Below are 23011 nucleotides of genomic sequence, written 5' to 3'. Positions count from 1 at the left end.
CTGGGTTTTCTGTGTGGAGTTTGCATGTTCACAGGTGTGAATGTGAGTGCGAATGGTTGTCTGTCTCTATGTGTTAGCCCTGCGACAGCCTGGCAACCTGTCCAGGGTGTATCCTGCCTCTCGCCCTAAGTCACCTGGGATAGTCTCCAGCCCCCCCACGACCCTGAACAGGATAAATGGAAGAGAATGGATGGATGCACTAATTAATCATTTTCAATATTATCATAAATAGATTGCAAGCTTGACTCCATTTAATCACAAACTGATAACATACTGATTGCGAGTAATCACAGAGCCGCTGTCTGTCTGTGAATCAACCATTTCAAAGGCGACAAGATTGCAAAATCATTGCACAAGTTTCCTCAATGCGACTGAAGCATTAGTGTAGCATATTTGCAAATTCAGCACTCAGGTGTGTCCTCACCTGCAGCAAAGCGAGCCTCCTTCTCGCCATCGCTAAGGTCACTGTAAGCGTCGTTCTCCATCCTCCTCTCCTTTTCCCTCTGAAGGTTGGTATGGCCCGCTCCCCCTAGCGGCCCCGCAGATGGTTTGCCCCAGCTCTGCCACTCTATCATGTGGGCCACTCGACCCTGGGCCATGGCGGTGGGCTTGGTCACCTTGTCCTTCATGGAGCGAGTCACACCTACAGGAGGTATGAGGGCGGCAGGAGGGGCAGACCAGCAACACACACGTACAACACACACCACACACACACACACACACACACAAAAACTCTGTCAAAACTACTTCTGGCCCCTGCAGTTGACTACACCTCCATCTGAGGCTCATGTGGGGGTTGGGGTGGGGGTAGGAGTAGAATGATAATGAGAAATGTGAGGGTCTGTTTAACACTTGAGATGATGATAGGAAATGTTAGCTCAGTAATAAATGAATTTGTGATTGAACGTGATTTTATGACAACAACATGGCACCTATTTAATTTCATTAATCTATAAAAATGCATTCAGTAGTATGCTAGGATCATCAGAATGAGCATGGATGTATTTGTGGGTGAACTGGTGTTTCATTATTTCCAAAGAAGCTCTGCTGACTGCAGTAATATTCAGTCCTTTGGACAGCTTCTAGTCACACCGGCCATGTTTCAGAAGCATTTAGTCTGCACGGGTCTTTTTGTTATTATAATAAGCCTTCCTCAAGAGGAACATGCTAATATTTATCTCTCTGTGGACCACATTAAACTCTGACCTTTAAACCACTGCTGCCTTTGATTTTCTGTGTGTGGACCTGAGGATATCAGCTGTCAGCAGTCAACTCGTTTTAAATGTGTCACCTCGGTTATTACCCCAGTACTAATCACCACAACGAGCGTGACAGTCACTCCTCGGCTTCTATAGTGAGACAAATTGTTTAAGATAATAATGATATGTGCTGCGATAGTACAAGATGTTTGATTCAGTATGAGACTTTGTTTGGCATGTGAGTACTCCCCACGGAGACCCAGATGTGTACTCATACTGGTCAAAAAGTTGAGTGTAGACACTCAGTGTGGTGGAGAAACTTCTAGCAACCACTCACCAACCGTTCAGGTTATACACATTTTTCAACCTGTGGTTGCCATGGTGAGGGGATCAGCCAAAAGAAGAAGCAATCACTGACCAGTCTACAGGCCAGTGCAGCCAGGATCTAAGCAGAAGATTTGAACCAGAGCTGTGTGCCCTCACAGATCCTAAAACACTAATATTTTTTTCCATTTTTTTTTATTTGTCTTTTGTAAAACTGAAACATGGCTCTTAAAAGCCATAACTCCACAAATACGTTGTAACTTGACTGATAATATGGGAGAAGCCAGCATATCAATGTGACACAAATTGAAAATATTTTAAAATTAATAATTGCAAGATGGTTTATTAGCTATTAGCCCTAGCATAAAAATAAATATACATTTTTGTATCATATAACTCTCTATCATCTTTATTCACTGCTGAATCTTCGTTTGTATGCACAGCAAACCATGCTTAATCTTTGGTCAGGTGATTGGCAGGAATGATGAGGTCAGAGGTCATCATGGTTGCCCATGTGCTTGTTAAATTTTGCTCATTTTAACAAAGAACAAAGGATGTCGAGTGAAATGCTGACGAACCCACATTAATAATTACAAGAATTGCTCATCTTCTTGTAAACAGAATGAATGAGGTTCATTAGAATTTACGTGATTAAAAATGTTTTACGGAGCCGAAGAGAGGCAGAAGAAATAGTCCCTCGGTGTAAACAGAACAGGGAGAAGTGTCCACCGGCAAATCTCTGTCCAATTAAGATGCAAATATAGGCTCCAAACTGGGGACATATTCACTGACTCAAATGGGTACGGAGACACTGATCGATTAAAAAATTAAATTAAAATCCAGCAGGCATGAATAAACAAAGAGCGAGCTTTGGAAATTGCTCCCCCGGTCCATGGGGCAAGTAACAGGCTGGGCTAAAAATAGAAACACTTTTCCTCTTAGACAAAGCCAGCCAATCTCATTTGAAAATCAAACAGTCCCTGCAGAGCCTAATTGGGGATGGAAATAGGTGGAAAGAATGGGGATGAAGGATGAGGGAGGGTGTTGGGGTCTTGGCTATTCAAAGGCTCAAAAATATAACACTATACACTGTTAAAAGATAGCTGCAGATGTATTTAAAGTGCACCAGACACAACAGAAAATACATTTTTTACATAAACACTCTGAGATGCTGCACTCAGACAAAAAAGAGCACTACAGTTTGAAGCACAGAGCAAGAGAGAGCACGAAAGAGGCACCGGCCACTTGTAGTCACGACACTGCACAACAGAGTCACAAATATCGGGCCACACCACCAACACCACCACCAGCAGCAGCACTGCCACGGTACAAATACACTACATTTCCCAACACACCTGTGGAGATGCTTCAGTAAGTAATTAAAGTAAGTATTCTTACTTACTTTAGTTTCTTTGAAATCAAAGATCTGATTGAATTTCCATCAATGACTCTGAAATGTGTCCCGTCATTGACGTCTGCTGTTGATATCAGTGGAAGAGAGAGGAAAGTAGGGAGTGATATAGGAAGGGGCACCCACAGGGGCGGCCATGTTGGTTCCAAGCTCCTCCTCCTCCTTCGCCTGCTCTAGAGTGAAGTTGTTTGTTAAGTCAGAGTTTCATTTACAAAGTCCATTGCCGTTTATGGCAATTTGAAAAGATAATTAAACATGTTTTCTTCGAGGGTGTCAGATGATTCTTTGGCCTGCAAGCAGTGCAGAAACCAAGTGATGGAAGAAGCAGAGTGGAGATTTTATCAAGCAAACAGATCTCAGAGGCTGCCCTGGAGGTAAAAACATGTCCGTTTGTTATGTTAAACCAAGGTTCAACTTAACAAAGAGCATTTGACATGTAAGATGTGTAACTGTAAGTTCTGTGGTTTCAGTTTGTGAGGCTCTTGTGTTTTTCATATTCGGTCTAATGAAAGCACAACTTCTTCACCCTGAAGTCCTCCTAAACTCCTTTGTTCACAGGCTATCGAGGTGCCATGAAAAATGTTCCTTCTTCCCATTAAAGGTTAAAAACTACCTGATTTCCATTTGGCCCATATCCCTTTCAAGGTCTTCTCCGGGTGCATCTATGGACTGCTGCCAGCACTGCTAATAATTTTTAGAGATCTCCTTGAAAGTCTTGCTCTGACCACCCTCACAAGTGGTTCTTACCTTGGGGTTCTTTCTATAACATCCGAGGATATTTATCTTACAATATAAAGCACTTTACATGACTATTGTTGCTATATATGAAAAAATGAAAGTAAATTGAACTGAATTTTGGTTAAGATGGAAACACATCAGACACGTGGGGCAGGTTTTCATTACGTCAATGTAATGAAAACACTCCTTTCTGAACCATGAATGGGCAGGAAATGGGATGTACCACAGTTTTTGGTTGTTTGATGCTAATCGTCTTAGAACTTTTCAGGATAACTCTGATCCCAGTTGATGAGCACGCTTCTGTTTTTTCTAACTTGATGGATGATTTTTGAGGAGCTTGGACATCATGAGCTCATCTACTGATATTTGATGTTTGGACCCTTAACATGGAAGCCGGGTTGATGCTTGGTCTGTGTGTTTGAGGTCTGTGGTAAAACTGCAGATGCACACATGCAGACGGTCAGAGCGTGACTTCCATCAAGCAATCCCAAAATTAAGCTGTGCCGTTGACATGTTCACAGGGAGACATCCTTAAAAGGAAGACTGACCAAATCTAAATGCGCTCAAATATTATAGTTATTTGGATTTTGGATAGTAAGCCAACTGTTCTTCTTTGGTGTTGGTGTTGTTTACAAAAAGCTTTAATAATCACAGGTTGATGGGGGCATATGCTAACTACCACTGATGGTTCAGGAGGGATTGTCTACACTGTATTAGGACGTAAGAAATTATTTACTGTTCAGAAGTTCTTTGATCAGTCAAACGACTCTTTTCACTGCATTTTTGCATTTGTTGTCAAATTGCATGGGCAGAGCTTTTCCAGATTTTATTTCCAGACTACTCTTTCTATTTTGTAGTTTATTATAACTGAAAGGTCAGCCTGCACCTTCTGTCTAAACCAGTGTGACTGCCACTGCTTTATCACCCTCTGAGAAAAGTTTGCAGAAGGGAAAAAAAAACCCACTCTGCAAAGAGGAATGAATGGTTTGGTTGCCTTAAATAAAGGGCAACACAAAGATTTAAAGTTAAGTCAAAGTAATTACCAATTAGAAGAGAAAAATGACAAGAGATTACACAGTCCATTTAGCCTCATTTATACTGGTGATTCCCATTAAACCAAACCACACACTGATCATTTGGCTGCTGCACTAATGTGTCACCAACCAATCATCTGAATAACACGCAAGAAGAAACCAAAAATTATCTTTTGCACAGCAGGGAAAGGAGATGCAGCCCCTGCCAGAGCTCAACAACAACTTCACTCTTGATCCACCGTGGAGCATGTGGAGGCAACATGGGGGCTGTTTTACCATCTAGCAGCACAGACACACACCTGACACACCTGACAGAGAGGACTTAGCCAGGGCACCGATCCCATAGGTGTTGGTGGGCTTCCTCTTGAGACGAGGCAGAATGGAAGTAGTGTCCTCCATGGACAACTAAAGAGAGAGGAGAGGTAAATGTGGTATTGGTGCAGCACAGGGGTGGACAGAAGGAGGAGGAGAGATAATAGAACCAGAACAGGTGAGAGAGATAAATGCAAGAAAGGAAAAAAAAGGGAATAAAAGAAATTGAGGTGAAGAGGGCAGACGATACAAGACTCAGAAAACAGTCTGATGGAGTGAGAAAGAGAAGAGAGGTTGTAGCAGAGGAGATAAGATAGAAGGGTTAATTATTTGAGCACTTTGTAAATGGCTTACAGGGATCGTTGAAGAGAAGAGAATTATTGATATTCTGTGTCTCAAAGGAAAAATTAATGATAAAGTGTTGATTTAAAACCAAATTAAAAGGGTAGCAGTCTATTGTGAGCTCAGCAGCTATTATTTGACATAAAACCATCCTGAAAAATGTGATATTGAACAGATATTGAAGGCAGAGTGTTGTCGCATTACAAAGATTACCTGTAGCGCATTTTGCTGTGACTCCATTGTTGGATATTACTCACTGTCTCGTCTATCACCGTGAATGTTACCAACCCAAATATGCTCAGCTGTTTCTGCATTTTACCAGGAAAACGTTGGAGGCTTGTTGTGAATACATGAAGTCGTGAGACTGACACCAACAACCGCTCCTCAATTTACAAAATCAGGTCATACAATTAGTGTCAAACACCACTCTGTTGGATATCAGATGCCGTATATGTCGTATCGTATCTACAGAAATCCTGAACACTGAGCAGTAACCTTTTTTCAGGTTTAAAACTCTGTGAGAGAGTGAGTTGCACGTTTTGTAAGTCGAGGAATGGTGGTTTGTGTTTTTTGGGAGCTTTGCATTTTGCATTTGTTTTGTTTTCATAAACTTTATATCTACGCTTTCTGGGTGTAACCAGACCCGATCCTTACTAAACCTTTGGTTTTCTCAAGCTGCAACAGTGCTTGTGTTTTTTTTTCACCCAGCAAAGACTACATGTTAAAGATGGCGTCTAGCTCAACTGCTACAATGGCACGCTCTCAAATCATTGGTTAAAGGTGTGGTAAGATTCAGCCAGGCACCGAGTGGTTCTTGGGGGCCTGGAGCCCTGGGACCCTGATCTCTGCTCGCACCGGCCTCTCGCGGCTTCGACTGCCCTTTGCCTCCGGTCCTTTGGGAGTCCCACACCTTAGCCGTGGGTGCCCCACTTAAGGCCTCACTCCTTCTCCTGCTGGGATGGGCGTGCAGATTTCACCAGGATGTGTGGCCTTGGGTCTTCAGTATTCGTGGCTGCCAATGGCCCGGTTCTCCCGGATCCATCTCTGTCTTTCTCTGACTCCTTAGGGGCTGTTATTACGACTTCCCACCCTCATTTTTAAGTGCATTTCATCACAGAGACACACACTCTCTCTTTCACCCTCTCACACACACACACACACATTTTTTTTCTCTTGCCTGTCCTCCCTTAAACATCGTCATACTGTATACCAAATATAATAGAAATAACACGAATAGAAATGATGAAATAAACAGATAAACCCTGAACAAGAGGAGCCTTGTACACAACAGTTCATTCAGCTCATTATTCTGCCCCACAGGACGGGATTTGTTTTTCCTCCTTTGTGCCATATAGCCCACATTCACACTTACAAGCCGCATCTTAAGATTTCTCCAGTATTTAGTCAATAAAATAATGTGTAGAAATAATAATATGTTGATTTCAAGCTATGATCATTCAATGTTTCTTTTGACATTTATTGACAGGAGAGTAGAGCACGCAGGGAAGCAAAGAGAGAGCGAACAGGAAAGAGCAGACTCAAACCGAGGCCCCTGCAGTAACCTTTTCATCTGTGGGTGTTCTTGACTCAACCCTCACGTATCTTTGTGTTCTGATATAAGAGGAAATCACATTGTTGGCGCTATATTTTTACGCTGATTTGAGATTTGTCTCAGGGATGTAAACTACAAGTTTATTTAATCAGGAAGTGAAATTATTTAGATTAGGAATCCTGAGCCGTGATAGGCCGAATTAAACGGGCTTATTTGAAAAAAAACCCCCACAAGAACGGAGGAGAACATCCAAAATTCACAGAGAAATCAGCTGTAGTATTGTTAACATCCAAAACATCCCCAAACCTTGTCACCACCGCCACTGTTATAGGAACTTTCTGCTGAACTGCCAATCAAAAGATGTGCAGACAACCCAGCTTAGCCAAGACCAGAACAATTGACATGGATAACTACCAGCACAAACAAAAGATGCATGTTTGGTTTTCGGAGTAAACGGTCCATTAAAGTGAGATGTTTTGTCTTTTATGAATCAACCAGAAGGTCCCCAAAGGAGAATAATTTAAAGTGAAATTTCAAACATAAGTCAACAACAACATACTAATAATGAGAACCTAGATGCTGTTCCTCTCCTTTACACTTAAATAGCTGAATGTTGAACAGTTTTCAAAGCTATAGTTATTCCATAAAAACACTCATGTGTACAGTAAACTTGTGTTACTTCCCGGCAGCAGAGCTCCTGGCAAACAAAGCCAAAAATTAATGAACTCAGAGACTGAGCCCGGCTCTTAATGAGGCCCTCCCAGCGGCTAATTACAGTAAGAAATAATAGGGAAGCACATGGACTCTGTTACACGGGAGGATTTTGTGAGAGATATGATGTAATATTTTGAGTTAAGGTGTATGACTCACAATAAAAAGGCAAACTGATATGATCTGGTCCCTCTGTGGTGTGCAAGTGGAGCATCATCCACACGCTCCTACTTTAAACTGCCTGCATGCACCAGTAACATTATATGGTGTTGTTGCTGGGCAGCCAGAGAGTCAACAGGCATACAGATGAAACTATTACAGCAATCTTCTTCCATTAGTCGTGTATCTGCTTGACTCTGTTTCTCCTCAAATATAATAAACCACAGGTGGACGCCTATTTTGCAACTAAAACCATTGTTCTCCATTAAAATCCTCCTCCAGTCCTTCCAGCAAAGCACAGCCATAGCTAAACCAATATGGCAGAGAAGTGTTTTAATGTGCATTAATCAGCATTTGGTTTTATTTGTAAGGTTAAAAGGGTCACATATTCATATTCATATACTACATAACTTTGCCGCCCCCTTTCGCTTATGGTTTTTCATTCACTGCATTGTTCAGGCTCACAGCAGGCAACCTCAGCTGCTCTCTACTGCTTTGATTAAACCACTGCAATCACTCCACTCTGTACTGCCAAACAACAGATTGGAGCTGATGGAATATTGAAGAGTGTATGGAGCCAGGATAGGAGCTTAAATGATCCCGAACTTTAAGATGTATGAACTGACGTTCTTTGCTAACAGCAGAAACAACTTTCTAAAGCAGTAATATGCAAAAGACCCTAGCCTCATTAGCCTGTTTCATGAGCTGTTAATATGCCTTCATATGATCTTAAAATCACTCTACACTAACATTCAGAATGTGGTTTCCTATTAATATGCCATAAACCAGAACAGAGTTCACACAAACACAAACTTTCGTCTTTTTGGAGAGTTTTAAAATGTACTTAAAACAAAATGTACTCTGAAGTAGCTGAATAATGTTTCCCAATTTCCAAATAGCTGAACATTGAAGCTTTCATGCAATGGTGTGTACTCCCTTCATCCTTATTGGTGAAGCTGACAGATGAGAATGTGTGACGGATGTGTTCCTTAGACCTGAGATTATGATGCATTTTTCCCTCATCAGTTTGGCAGCACTGGTGTTTTCCTACTGTATTTAGTTTGTGTTCTTCTTTAAAGGGAGTAGTACACTCCAGTCACCCAGTTCTTAAAAGAAATATAGTCGAGTTTCAGTATAAAGCTCCTTTGCTCTCAGCTAAACAGATTAATTGGTTTTCGCTCTGCAAAGTTGTCTTCATGTATGCAAGTATGATCCGTTAGCATTCTCCCAATAAACTCAAGTGAAGTAACACAATGTGCCACTGGGACTCAGGATGTTGGGTACTGAAAATATGTATGCCTACATATATACACTGTGATATAAAAGTATTTACTGTGTATTTTACATTTTTGTACTGTTCATTTTTGTACATATGCATATTTAGATTGTTAAAATACACACATGTATCATAATTTCACAGATATTTGTCCGTTATTTGAAAGATTGAACTGTTAAATTCAAATGTAATGCTATGGAAAAATATATATATAAATGATTCGTATAAACTTTTTTTAAATCAAATAATAATAATTATTATTATTGTTATTTAGGGCGATCGTGGCTCAAGAGTTGGCAGTTCGCCTTGTAATCAGAAGGTTGCCTGTTCGAGCCCCGGCTCGGACACTCTCGGTCCGTGTGTCCTTGGGCAAGACACTTCACCTAAAGTGCTTTGAGGGTCTCAAAAAGCGCGATATGAATGCAATCCATTATTATTTAAAGCAACTGTTAACTGTATATTTCTGTATATTTAAGTATTATTATTCATATTGCCGCATTCATTGACCTTGTTTATAAGTAATTTCATTGTTTAATCACATTAAAATGTTCCTAATTTAATGTTTAAAAGCACTTGAAAAAGGCAAAATCCCATGTAAAATTAGGGCAACAAACTGTATTGTCATTACTGAAAATAACCATATTTTCATGAGAAAGTTATTTTCTGTTATTTTCTGGTATTATTTTGGCGCCACAGCTGCCGGAATATTACTTTTCTTAGGATTTTTTTTTTACGGTGTGTAAGTTACTTGCACAATCATGTGATTCCTAATTAATGATCCCATTAATCGTTGCTTGTACTCCTCTCATGCAGCAGGGACTCCCACTACTCTTTTCATTTAGTTGGAGCTAAGTCACTGTTCTACAAAGGGTTTACACATTTGTATGCAGCCTTCAGTTTTTTATCGGTCTGAAACAGCCATAAATTTTGCAGCGATGAAATTCATTAGCCCCATAATGATTTATGTATTTGTTTGCTATATATCTACATATATGAAAAAGTCTAAATGACTGCCATTAACATTCGCAACATTTAAGATCAATTAACACTTACATGGAGGAAGTTTAAAAAAGAAAACACAGGCATTTCTTAGTGACTCCAAACTTTTAACAAGTAACTTTCAAATAACTGGTGCTGTTGCAAAAAGCTGTTTTTATTATTCCCTACATCACTTTACTAAAGTACCACACCAGTTTATCACTTTAAATAACAGTAAACAAAAACCTCCTTTGTCGGCTGTGTTGCCGATTCATCCAGGATTCTTACTCCCATCTTAAAATCAGTCGGTGCTTTACATCAGAAATGTCTCTGGACCGTTGTTGCATAAAACCCAAAATATGTCTACGCAAGATTATTTTCCTCCAGTCAGCTCCAAGCTGAACAAATGCACATGGTGCAAACAAATTCTGCTGAAGGTACATAAACAGTTGATCCACCTTATCATCCATTGCTTTCAGTTAAAAAAGAAAAAATGACTTGTGCAAAGGCTTCAGCTGTGCATAAGATAAGCTTATTACAGCCTGTTATCTGTGACTCTGTATATATATATGCAGTATATGAAGCTTACAGTACAGTAGATTAGCAGAGAGCTAAGAGTGGAGACGGATGGGGGAGTTTACTGGGAGGGAAATAAAAACTAGGGGATAAGAGAGAGGCAGTGGGAGTGAGAGATAAGAAAGTAAGAAAGAGTGGCAGGAAAAGGTGGAAGGATAAACGAGTGGGATGTCAACTTATGTACTCCAAGTCAAAGCTCAGGTAGTCGGTTAAGTGATGGAAAGGGAAATGACAGGTAGAGGAGATTTGAGGAGAGAAAGGAGATTTAAACAAGGAGACTTACATTGATTCCTTCCCAGGAAAACTCGGCACGGCCATGCTGGGGAAGGAGGGAGAGAAGGGCGGAGGAAAGACGGAGGACAGAGGGGGGAGAAAAGTACAAGAAGGTGTAGCAAAGGAGGGAAGAGAAAAAGGCAGATTAAAAGAGGAGGATGTCAGATATAAAAAGTGCTATTAATTCTGAATTTGAATATTTACATTTTGGATGTGAGGCTTTCGTATTTCATTTTTAAATGCACCAAATTATATATGTTTGTTGCTCTTGTAAAATGAAGATTCACATTTATTTTGAAGGTCAGAAAGGACTAAAGCTCAAAAGGTCATTTTAGTTTTTTATTTTCTGGATGTCAGGACCATATGTGGTTGGACTCTGGCTATATTTCTAGAGAACTGGAAGGTTGCTGAGTGCAAATGTAATCTTTGAATGTGAATTTGTGTTAAATGGGAATTTTTGTCTACATAGACAGTAACACATAGGTGATTTTCTTTGATTTATCACAGTTTATTGCTGTAATACCACAAACAGATTGGATGTAATTGCCAACTTGACTCTATTAAAATGCCAGCTGATCTTCATCTTCATCTCATGGCAACATTTGTAGCGGATTTTAGTGATAGTGTTGCTCGACAATCTCATTTTGCAGCAAAAAGATAAATAAATAGCTGAAGTGAGATAACTGTATCTTATTGGATACAACAGATATTGACAAAGTTTAACTTTAATATCTGAATTTGCTTTCAAGATCAGATTCCTTTTAACCTCAAATCCACAACGAACTGTTGCAGATTAATATTTTCCTTAAACCAGTCTGCTCGGTCCGGACTGTGTTTGTGAAACATACGCTGGAACCCACAAACTGAACTACATGGCTCTTTATGTGAGTCATACAGTGTATGTGTGAACATTACTACAACAGTCTAATCTCACAAGACTTAAAAGGCTTTATTTTAATCAGCTGAGTCAGACTTTAGAGAGGAACAAGTAGACGAGCGGGAGGAGAAAGTGCAATCGCGTGTGAGTGTGGCGCTGTGAATGCGATCAGCTGCACTCGCCCTCTTCGCTTATACACGCTGCATTGAATGTTTAGGTAACCAATGGAACCCACCGAGGAGTGACACTGTTGCTGGGGGCAACAGCAAATCTGATGGGTGGCCAGACCAAAGTGCCATGTCCTCACATGCACACACACGGATGCAATCATGCACATTCATCACACTGTACAGCAGACACAAAGAGTGAAAGAGGAACACGTTGAAACTGTGGTTGCTCCGGAGGATTCAAGTCGACAGCTGTCAAAAGGATTTTTTTCTTTTCCTTTTTTTTATTTGTTTTTACGTCAGACTCTTTGTCACGGTGCCCTGAAGAGTTTCTCCACTGGCACTCCGAGCTTGTTATCGCAGTTGTACCGTTCAAAGCCACATATCAGACCGCAGGAGAGGTGAAACGGAAAATGCCCTAAACTTTATGTCAAAGTAAATGCCAAACTTTATCTTCTGCTCCCCACACTGCAGCCGCCGCTGCATCAACACAGGTTTTTAACATTTACATTAAACATAAACTAGAATTTATATGATTCATGGAAAGAGTAGCTGGTTATGCTGCACACTGATCCTTGTATTATTTTCACACAGCACAGAAATTTTACACGTAGATGTTCACAGAGTTTTTAAATATAGATATTTGAAATGTAAATATGTATCCTCATCATCTAGATCATCCAGGTACTCTGACAATTGGGTCTATAATGATCTACTAATGGCATCTGATGCAGGAAATTGTTCCGTGATCATTTTGCTAGATCTTAGCGCAGCCTTCGATACCATCGACCACAAAATCCTACTCAACAGGCTGAAGGTTCTGGCTGGTGTATCTGGCACTGCCTTAGACTGGTTTTCTTCCTACTTATCAGACAGGACTTTTTCTGTTAGGACTGATAGGTTCTCCTCTAACACTGCTGCCCTAACCTGCGGGGTTCCACAGGGTTCAGTTTTGGGTCCATTATTATTTTCTTTTTATATGCTTCCTTTAGCTGGCATTATTCAGTCTTTTAGTGACCTGTCTTATCATTCCTATGCCGATGACATTCAGCTGTATATGTCCTTTAAGCCTCATCAGCTGTCCACCCTAGTCCAGGCTTTAACTCAAATCTCTGATTGGCTTTCTAACAGTTACCTTGTTTTAAACATGAATAAGACAGAGACCATGATCATAGCTCCTCCTGATCTATATTCTAAAATCAGTCAGGTTCTTGCCCCTTTCTGTTCTTCTGCTAAATAAATATTCAAAGTCTTGGAGTAATATTTGACTCTTCTCTGGGCCTTGACTCACACGTGAAATCTCTGTCTCGTTCCTGTTTCTTTCATTTAAGGAACATTTCTAAACTGCGACATATGGTCTCCTTAGCTGAACTGGAAAAAATTGTCCATGCATTTGTGTCATCGCGTTTAGATTATTGTAATTCCCTGTTTACCAGCTTGGATAAATCATCTCTTTCTCGCCTCCAAGCTATACAAAACGCAGCAGCCAAAACAAACTACAAAACTAACTCGCTCTAGCAAGCGAACTCACATCACTCCTATTTTATGTTCTTTACATTGGCTCCCAATAGATTTTAGAATTCGTTTTAAAATTATTGTTTTAACGTACAGAGCACTAAATGCATACATTTGACTGCTCAGTACTCCTGTAATAATGTAACAACAACACATGTTTCAGGATATTTTGCATCATTTGAAAGTCCTATTAAACACCATCTTACTACTTACATGAATAAATTGTGCTGCCTCTCCTCTAATTTCAGTGGAATTAGTGCTCCATACCAATCAAGGATAGACTACACTCATCATGGAACTTAACATCTTAAAATCAGCCAAGTCATTGATTACAAAAAACAGGATGGTCATTAACCTGGATAAGTCGTTTAAGAGGTTAACTAGACGCCTGTAAGCTTCCTGACTGTATCTTTGATAGTTATGACGTTGTTGTCTTGACAATATCTGTCAACAGAAATTAACATAGCCACCATCTGCGGTAGTTCTCGCTGCAGTAGTTGTCAACAGGATTGTATTCTGCCACAGCGAGACACAGACAGACTCACAAGGTGAAAACGATACCCCCCATCCTGCCAGTGTCAGTAATATGGCTGGTGGACACTCATATTTGAAGATGGCAATAAAAAGGAATAAAAATGGAAAGCAGTGCACCAGCGGTAATAAAATATTAAAGCGCCCGGCCTCTACTTTATTCATGCTTTAATCAGCAGCTGCTGCGCACAGAAACTCTTTAGCTCTACATCTCCATGAATGAGTGTGAATGTGACTCTCACTTGGTTTTAAGCCCTTACTGCTCTGATTAACATTTTTCATCTGGTGTCAAATACTGACGACGGTTAGCAAATTGAAACCACGGGCGAGCAGAAACAGAATTACTACTGGCTCCTTTCACTTCCTCAGCAGATCTATATTCACATCAGATGTTTATTTTCATGACAGGAGAATGAGGAATAAGAATAATCCTTTTCTAACAAAGCAGCTTCTGAGACGGCAGAGGGATTTAACAAAGACGGTCGTGTTAGCGGGTGATTCATTCAGATGCAAGCACACCTTGCTCAGTGTTAGATGTGAGCAATAAATATGCTAATAAGTTACATTTGTTAACCTTCCCGTTGATTAGAAACTCATTTTCCTGGACAAACATGTTAGTTTGGGGTGTTAATCACTAAAACTTTGCGTAAAGCCAACACAGCTGACAGATTACACCGATCTAATTGAATAATGCTTCGTTTAATCTCAAATGCTAATGAACGCGCTCGGCAGTGCGTCGCTCACAGAGCCGAGGCAACAAAGAAGGTATCATATCGCTGTAATCACTGTGTTAGTGTATTAGAGTATTAGCCAGATGAGAATATACACGAAAACAGCAAAATATCTGCGGTTTCTGTTTAGGAAATATTCGGTTAATAGTTGATTCAGTGATGGGACGCGCTGATCCAACTGACTCTACCTCTCCATGCTGAATACTAACCTGACATCACTTTCACTCTCTGAGACTGAAAATCTTATTATTTCATAACCTTGTAAAATAAAATGTAGCAGAAAGTGAAGCAAATAGATGGGCTTCATAATCAGTTTATAGTCAAAGACAGTTGAACATCTGCTGGACTCACAACTCAACTAAATGTCATACACTAAACAGAAATAAATTAAAAAAAAACTGTCATCTGGTATTTTACACCTGTGTCGTTTTTACATGGATTCCAGCTAAATGATCACTTTGAGTATAAGTATCATTATTTTGGTCTTTTCAGTATCTTATCAGTATTTTTAGTCTTTTTAACCATATCTCGACACAAACAGTACTAGTGACTGACTGACCCAGTTTAGCCCCCAAAATAATGTTAGTGGACATAATGAATAAGTCTTTATTTAATCTCAAACAGTAATAAACACACTCAGCAACAAGAAGCTTACAAATTCAAGGCAAAGAAGAAGATATCGTCTAATTGTAATCTTAATAAATGTATGACTAACACTCATGAGAGAATACGTTCAACAGCAGCATGAACCGCTTCTGTTTTAGGAAATGTTTTGTTAGCGGCTAATGTATTCAGTGTTAAAGGCCCATTGAGTCACTTATGACCTCTGTCAGCTTCTGTTTGCGTCCTGCAGGAAATCATGCAACTGTGAAAAAAGCCATCTCCTCTTTAACTGAAGCACATGCCCATATTAGTACAACAATGCAAACTCAAGCTATAAGACTTTGCACCCATGTTGATAATTCACAATTATCTGTCCTCTAAGCTTAAAGCCAATCAGCGATTCATAGATGCTTTCAGTATTTACGCTTTTATAACTTTCTTTATCCTTTAATGTGCTATTTGCTGGTACTCGTAACTCCTAAAAATGAGAGCCGGGCTTATCTTTAGCCTAAACTGCTGGTTAATCTTTGAGCATCCTGCTCCAGATCTCCTCCCCGCAGCGCTAAACACACTTAGTTATTCTTCCTGAATCACAGTTCATTTGTAAAATTATTATTTCCCATCCTGCTTCTGCTCTCTGTAGACTACATCTGGGTTCTTATGGGACAATTATACCTAGTGCAAACAGCTCCGTACCGTTTATACCAGCTATGAGGGCACGAGTACTCGCTGAGTATTGAACTGAATACTAGTTGTCACCACGCAGACAAAACCTCTACATCAGTACACACACATATGAGGTGTAACTGGTTCTTTACACTCAGTGAGACCTACTGACCGTAGGACCAGCTGACAAATATCTGCTAAGAAAATGTTTACGCTCATCTTTTATTGGTTTGGGGTGGAGCCTTACTCGCGGATAAGGAAGATATGGCTTTTCAAAACTGAGAAACCCAAAGTTACCCCTCAGATCTGCAGTGTAGCGTGTTAATAAAAAAATTAATGAAGCTCTTTTCAAGAGGTCAGACAGGAAGAAAGAAATACAACAAGTCTTATTCTCAAATTCTGGGCCTTTGAATAAGTTACTGCTTTCACAATAAGGTTATTAGTTAGAAATCACCGGTCTTCAGTATTTGCCAAACAATTCTAGGCATTTACACCAATGAGCAACACCAACAAAGTACTGAGTGGTGATGTGACCACACTGTTTATCTTGTGATAAAGTTGTGTTCTGCCTGCAAATGTAGGTCCTGGAAATACTGTGTAGGTTACTTTGACAGTCCAGCCCTTCCTCTCCAATTCCAGCCGATTGCCAAAGCAGGAAAAACAGCTGAGAAATGGCTCAGAGAACATGACCTTATCGTGGTTAGGGAGTTTGGAGCCTTGTTTGTAAAGTCTTTATCTTACACTTTAGTTGCTTGTACTCGTGTTCTTTCAGAGTTTTTCTTAATCAGCCAGTTTCTTATCTGCACCTCGGCCTATATTCTCCCAAATTTCCCTTTGTTCTCTGGTGCATCGTGTGTTTCCCAGCTGTCAACCTTTAATTACTTATAAACCTGTTTTTCTTTATTAACCTCACGACTTCCATCTTCCTGATTGCCTGACTCTTTTTGCTTCGTCATTTTGACCGAAAGTTTTGGACTTTGTTGACTTTTTACTTCAGGCATCTGCATGTACGGCCTCTTCTCCGTACATTCCCAAACAGGAGGATCCTCTGAATCTAATTCTGGTGTCTCGACATCAGAAAGCACAGAACAGTCCTGGAGGCCGCAGCCTCACCTGTACCATCATAGTCAGGTGGTGTTAGGGATGTAGTTTTCTGATCTAAAGGCATGTTGTACTTGTAGGCAGAGGAGTCCTGTGCACTGACTGCTAATGTCAGCATAGCTTAACTTACATGCTGACTTGGCATAGTTGCAATTGTCACACCATGACCATCTGCATTTAGTGTGATGACGTGCTGACATTTGCTAATTAACACTAAACACAATGTTTGATGGTGCTAGATGAGTTTTCATCTTGAGGAGGGCATTTAACTTTATTTTATAACAATCTATCCAGTTGTTGTTAAGACATTTCACTCAAATTTGAATACGGCTGATGTTTAAATCTATGCAACAACTGGTTCACTTTCAGTCTGAATGTCTCACATGTAACAGAAGAAAGCAGGAGCCTTGAAATCTTAAAGTATTAGCCTCTGAATTATTCAAGGTTCAAGGTCGGACAATCTAATTAATAACTGTGAGTATAAGTTTGAACTATAAATTTACAATAATCAAAGTCTCTCTGTTATTGCACATTTCAGAGTTCGGAGTCATAAAGAACGCCTCAGTGTGTGAAGGTGGAGGTTCAACCAAAGGCAAAAAAGGTCTAATCATCAGTACGTGTGTATGTGTGTATGTTGTATTCAAATCGACTCTGTATTTGTATCTCTGCTGAGCTCCAGCTCAGTAGCGCATTTCCCTGAACTGGAGCGAGACGTGTGTGAGCAATGTGTGAGCTGAAACTAAAATCCCTTCAAACACGATAACGGTGAACGTCTCTCAATAAACTGACATTCTCAGCTCAACTGTTGAGTAAATCAGCGCTTTATGCTGCAGTCCTGCTTCATGGCTTTTTCCCTGAAGGACACAGTTTATTCAATAATAACTACCTCCTATCCAGATGTCAATTTTCTACATCTATTCATCCTCCAGGGTCACAGTTAGTCCAAGTCTATCCTGACATGAGCTGCATCAGACAAAGATATGGCTACTTGATAATTGGGGTTATTTTCTTCTTTCTTGAAATATAATCAGAGGTGCACACATCCATCACTCAAGTAGAAGTACAGATACATGTGTTAGAAAATACTCTGGTAAAAGCTGAAGTACTGACTCACATTAAAGTGAAAAAGTTCAGACATATACTCAAAGTACAAAAGTAAACAGCAGTTCTTTGGAGGTCACTTCTACCAGCTATTTGTGTGCGAGGCTAACTGAACCTCATGTTGTATAAATAGAATAATACATCTTTCTCCATCTCTGAGAGTGAACTGTGCACTGACCTTTCATTTGTCTCCCTGGGAAATACAGAAACTGCACAGAAACAGTTTGTGTGTTTGCTGATATCTGCTGGAAAGTTGCCTTTTTAATTACCTGCCACTTAGAAAATGTTACTACATTTACACTTGCCGAAGCACCGCAACCAAAACTGATTGACATCTACACCTTGGCCTGCGTATAGTGGCCCGAGTGTAGTGCAATAAATGATGCATAAATGATATGTTTGTGGCCTCTTTCATTTTACATCAGTAGCATTGATAACGGAGTATAATATCATTCTTTCCAACTGCTTTGACATAATTAATAACTCCGCTCAGATGTGTTGAACCTAAAGTAATGAAGCTGTTTTGAAGAGAAATATTTTGATATTTGTGCTCAAATGTAGGGAGTACAAGTTAAAGAAAAACAGTTATCCTTCTTTCTTTCTTTTACTGCCCTTTGAACTTCTCAGCTATTAACGATTTGCCTTTTCTCATTTAACTTGATCCATGACTCACTATGATGCTTTTACTTGGGAGGGACAGAAAAAATATTTTAAATAATACAGTTGAGGATGTAATTAAAACTTTGGATGGCATTTGGGTTAAAGGGGTTAAAGCAGCTCAGTGGGTGCATAACAGTGAGTCACAAACAGAACCTAATGGTGCATAATTAAATCCGGAGATCGGGTTTGTACTACGTGTCATTTCAAAATCAGAGCCGTGGGATCATCTTTCTAAAAGACGAGCTAATCTTCTTTAATTCTGGTTTCAAATGATGTGAAAATGCAGTTTCAGAAGCTTTTTTTCAGTTTTACATTCCAATGGGAAACATTACAGTCGGTACAGATCTTCCAGCAGTTTTCAAGAAACTTGTTTTAAATCACAAACTAATGAAGACAAAATAGGTCCTGTGACTGCAGCTGAAACTCCGTCTGATCTGTTTGTGTTTTCCATCCTGTGACTCAGATTCTGGAAGGCTTATATCCTCGGAGGAGATCTGGTCGGAGCACTCGGTATTGATCAGACAGGCTGATGTTTCAACTAATGCGCCTTTCACCGAGCCTAATGCTGCAGGGATGTTTTCTGCACTTTTGTATTTAATGTGCAATGTGAGTCCAGCATGATGAGCTCATTCCTTTGATTTTCATGTTCACTGGTTTGTGCTGTAAAGTTTTAGTTTATCTATGATCCTAACCTCACCTGTAGCCACAAGCTGACTGTCTGAGCTTTCACTCGGAGCTTTATTTAGATTTATTTTATCTTAGATTTATTGCATTCTCATTAAACCTCCACCTGTGGTCAAAGGAATGAGGCAAGTTGTGTAAAGCCTTGAGTGCTAAGATAGAATAGAAATATGCTATATAAGAACCAGTCCATTTACCATTTCAGACATGTCCAACTGGGAGGAGACAGCAGGAAATGCTGAAGAGCCGTGCTGTAATAGCCGTGCCTGCACATGTTTGAACCCAAAAATCCAGCTTGTTTGGCTACAGTGATCAGATGCCATGCTTGGGTAGAGTTAAATAAATCGCGCCCTGGTCTGCTTGAAAAGCTGGACCTCAGTTGTACTCAGGTACATCACACAGTGTGATCACTCTCCTCACTCCAATGCTGCCTTCATGAAACTCACTTTAACCTGTGACACAGGGCAGCGTGTCACTGCTTCCCCAATTAAGTCCCAAAATGCATACAATTGTGAAGAGACCTGTGCAAGAGCACATCTCAAAAGAGAGAGTGTGAGAGAGAGGCTGAGATGCTGAGACAAACTCTCGGGCCCAGATCAGTGAGCAGTGTGAGTACAGGGGAATTTAGAGGAGGGGCAACTGTGTTTGAGCACAGTATACAGTGAATCAGTGCTTGGTGCAAGCACTAATGTCTGGCTTGGAAACACCCCTTTATTTCCCCAGAAGGAGGAGGGGGCTGGTGAGAAGGAGGTGTGGGCACCTGACCCAGATAAGCAGCAGATGATGGATGGATAATTAAGAACAGAGTAGATCAGATCAGCAGTGCCACTGGCTCATCTAATAGGGTAAGAATTATGAGTTCAGTTGGGCACCTTTTATAAAAAAGGACTTCAAATGCTTTTCTGACCGCAGCATCCTGAGTGACAGCTACAGCTACCTCAGGTGCCACTAATTAAACGTGATGGACAGAAAACCTCCTCTGGGCTACTGTTTGGAAGCACTAAACATTTTGACCATTTTGGTCATTGCTTATCAAAGGATGGTACGATATTAATAACTTGTTCACCACGCTCTAACTGGCAGAGTTTTATCATCTGTTTTACAGTAAATGGTACCAAGTATTTGTTTTTAAATTGAAAGTGTTTAAGACCATGAATTAATCTGAGAAGTGTTTAGTGAGGTGAAATGAGATGTAGGCTCATTTTTCCATACAACTGCAACCAGACGCAGTCTCCCCCTGCAAACCGCTAGAAGGAATTCAAGCTATAGACATTTCTGCATTAGCTTTGCTGCAGGCCTGTTCCTTTTCTCATTTTTCGCTTTATACATGCTCCCCTCGTCTCTTAGTCCCTTCAACCAGAGCAGGGCATAGGAGACGGGGGAGGAGTTACAAGGAGAAAGGAGCCGAGGAGACAGGCTTTTAACTATGAGACAGACTTGCTTTGGAGCTCATTTTATTGCCATATCAATAAATTATGACATTTAGCACAGCTGCATTATCTGCTCTGCTTTGTTACAGCCTACATCTGTATTTATTGATGTCTGATGTCATACGAGCGTAACAGTGTTCATGACAGCTTTTATATTTAGTGCTGCTTTTAATTAAATTTACAGCGCCGTCTGAAAAGATACATTTTTTTTTAAATCACACAAACGTTCAAGAGCAGAAAGTTTCATCATGGATGTGACCACCTTAAATAACTGAAACATCTTATCAAACGAAGGACTAACTGCTCATAGATCGCTCCGAGTGCCGCTGTTTGGATAATCCAAAGATTTTGCAGGCGTCTTCTAGAGGTAATAAATCTGCAAAAAATATACCTGTGTATCTTCGATCCTCTGTCCTCCAGATGCATTTTAGGAATTGGGACATCCTTGAACATGTGGGGTGATTGTGGCTCAAGAGTTGGGAGTTTGCCTTGTAATCGGAAGGTTGCCGGTTCGAGCCCCGGCTTGGACAGTCTCGATCTTTGTGTCCTTGGGCAAGACACTTCACCCGCTGCCTACTGGTGGTGGTCAGAGGGCCCGGTGGCGCCAGTGTCCGGCAGCCTCGCCTCTGTCAGTGCGCCCCAGGGTGGCTGTGGCTACAATGTAGCTTGCCATCACCAGTGTGTGAATGGGTGGATGACTGGATATGTAAAGCGCTTTGGGGTCCTTAGGGACTAGTAAAGCGCTATATAAATACAGACGATTTATGTAGACAAGTTCAAGATGTACTGAGATTATTTTTGATCAGAAGCAGAAGGGAGGAGGACAGAGGAGACTAGGAGGCAGAAAATAAAGCAATGAGAACATTCTGTTAACTTCCAAATTTCTATTTAGATCAAGCCATGAGATCATTGTCGATGTTTCGATCTTCACGGCCTGAATTCTTCTGTTTTACTTGCATTTGAATCTAGTTGAATAGGATTTATTCTGTCTGTCAGTCTGTAGCGTTTGGTTTGTCGCACTTGGTCAAGAACTCCCTGTTTCTGAGTCTGAATCATCTCTCCGAGCTCCTCATCTCTCTCCACCTGCTGGCCTCTGTGCAGGCCAATAAATTACACAGAGGAGTCGTGTTTATGGAGGTAAACAACTCAAAGGCTGCTGCGGGATCAGAGCTCAATGCAAACAGCACTTGATCAAAACTGAATTCTGTTTCTGATGCCGTGACCGCTGAATAACAACTATGCCTTGCAATGCCAATGTTCCAGGTGCTTCTCACGGTGGCAGGCGGGTGCAACCCATGCATTTATACACGCTGATGTAACAGGCTTGCAGGATGCATTTCTATCACAGCCATGTTGTTGGCTGGTCTGATGTATTCCTGCATAAAACCAGTGTTTTTGTGCTCGTTCTTGATGTTCTGTTGACAGCAACAGGAAATAATGTTTTTTGTTTTTTTTTTTTTAAAACAACAAGCAAAGTTATTTTAAGCAATTTGGGAAACTACTTTGAATTTTTATGTAAATGTCCATTGTGTAAGTTTCCTTTAATAGTGGCTCAGTAGTTTATGGTTTACACATTCACCTAGTATGTAAAAGATCTCTGGTTCAATCCCAGAAGGCGACACAAGTCTTTTGTGTAGTTTTTCAGGAAGAGCATCTGGTTTATAAAACAGCTCCATGCTGTGGTGACCCATGGTGAAAAAGGGAGCAGGTTAATGTAGCTTGCTTTATTGAAATTTCCTTTTACACCAGTGGCTATGTGATGCACACAGATACAGACTTCTGCAACCTTTGTGGAGATTTAACCTTCTCCTGCCATGTCAACTGCTCTTTAATTCTCACTTTTTAAAAAGAAATAAATTTCACTGATATGTCAGGATAAAAAAAAGACAAGAAATGTGGAGTAAACTGAGTGTGGCATCTATTTAATGGATTTATCATAAAGTTATGTGAACATCTATGTTCATGTTACTGAATATGTTATGTTCTAGTGGCTCTGAGTTTGTTTTACATGCAGCTTCTGATTTCTTGTTTTATTTTAGCTCCTCTTTCCTGTCCAGTCCGTC

At 40.4% G+C, this 23011-nt stretch overlaps 1 protein-coding gene across 7 annotated transcripts in view; it reads right to left on the bottom strand.

Moving 5' to 3' along the window:
* Positions 1 to 23011, bottom strand: part of LOC101468857 (uncharacterized) — a 72982-nt gene that overhangs the window by 9320 nt on the left and 40651 nt on the right. For 2 of the 7 annotated variants that reach the window (XM_012924270.2, XM_076879079.1), the window contains one exon: positions 425 to 643. In XM_012924270.2, coding sequence (XP_012779724.1) covers positions 425 to 629 — 205 coding nt within the window. In that variant the 5' untranslated portion in view covers positions 630 to 643. Of the gene's footprint in view, positions 1 to 424; positions 644 to 2925; positions 4892 to 5005; positions 5112 to 10895; positions 10932 to 23011 lie in introns of those variants that run through there. The other 5 variants (XM_004569733.5, XM_004569734.5, XM_004569735.5 and 2 more) reach the window with 5 other exon arrangements.

Source organism: Maylandia zebra, linkage group LG22 (assembly GCF_041146795.1).
Source record: "Maylandia zebra isolate NMK-2024a linkage group LG22, Mzebra_GT3a, whole genome shotgun sequence".
Lineage (NCBI taxonomy): Eukaryota > Metazoa > Chordata > Actinopteri > Cichliformes > Cichlidae > Maylandia > Maylandia zebra.
Note: the sequence above shows the minus strand (reverse complement) of the source record. Positions and strands in the feature narration are given on the sequence as shown.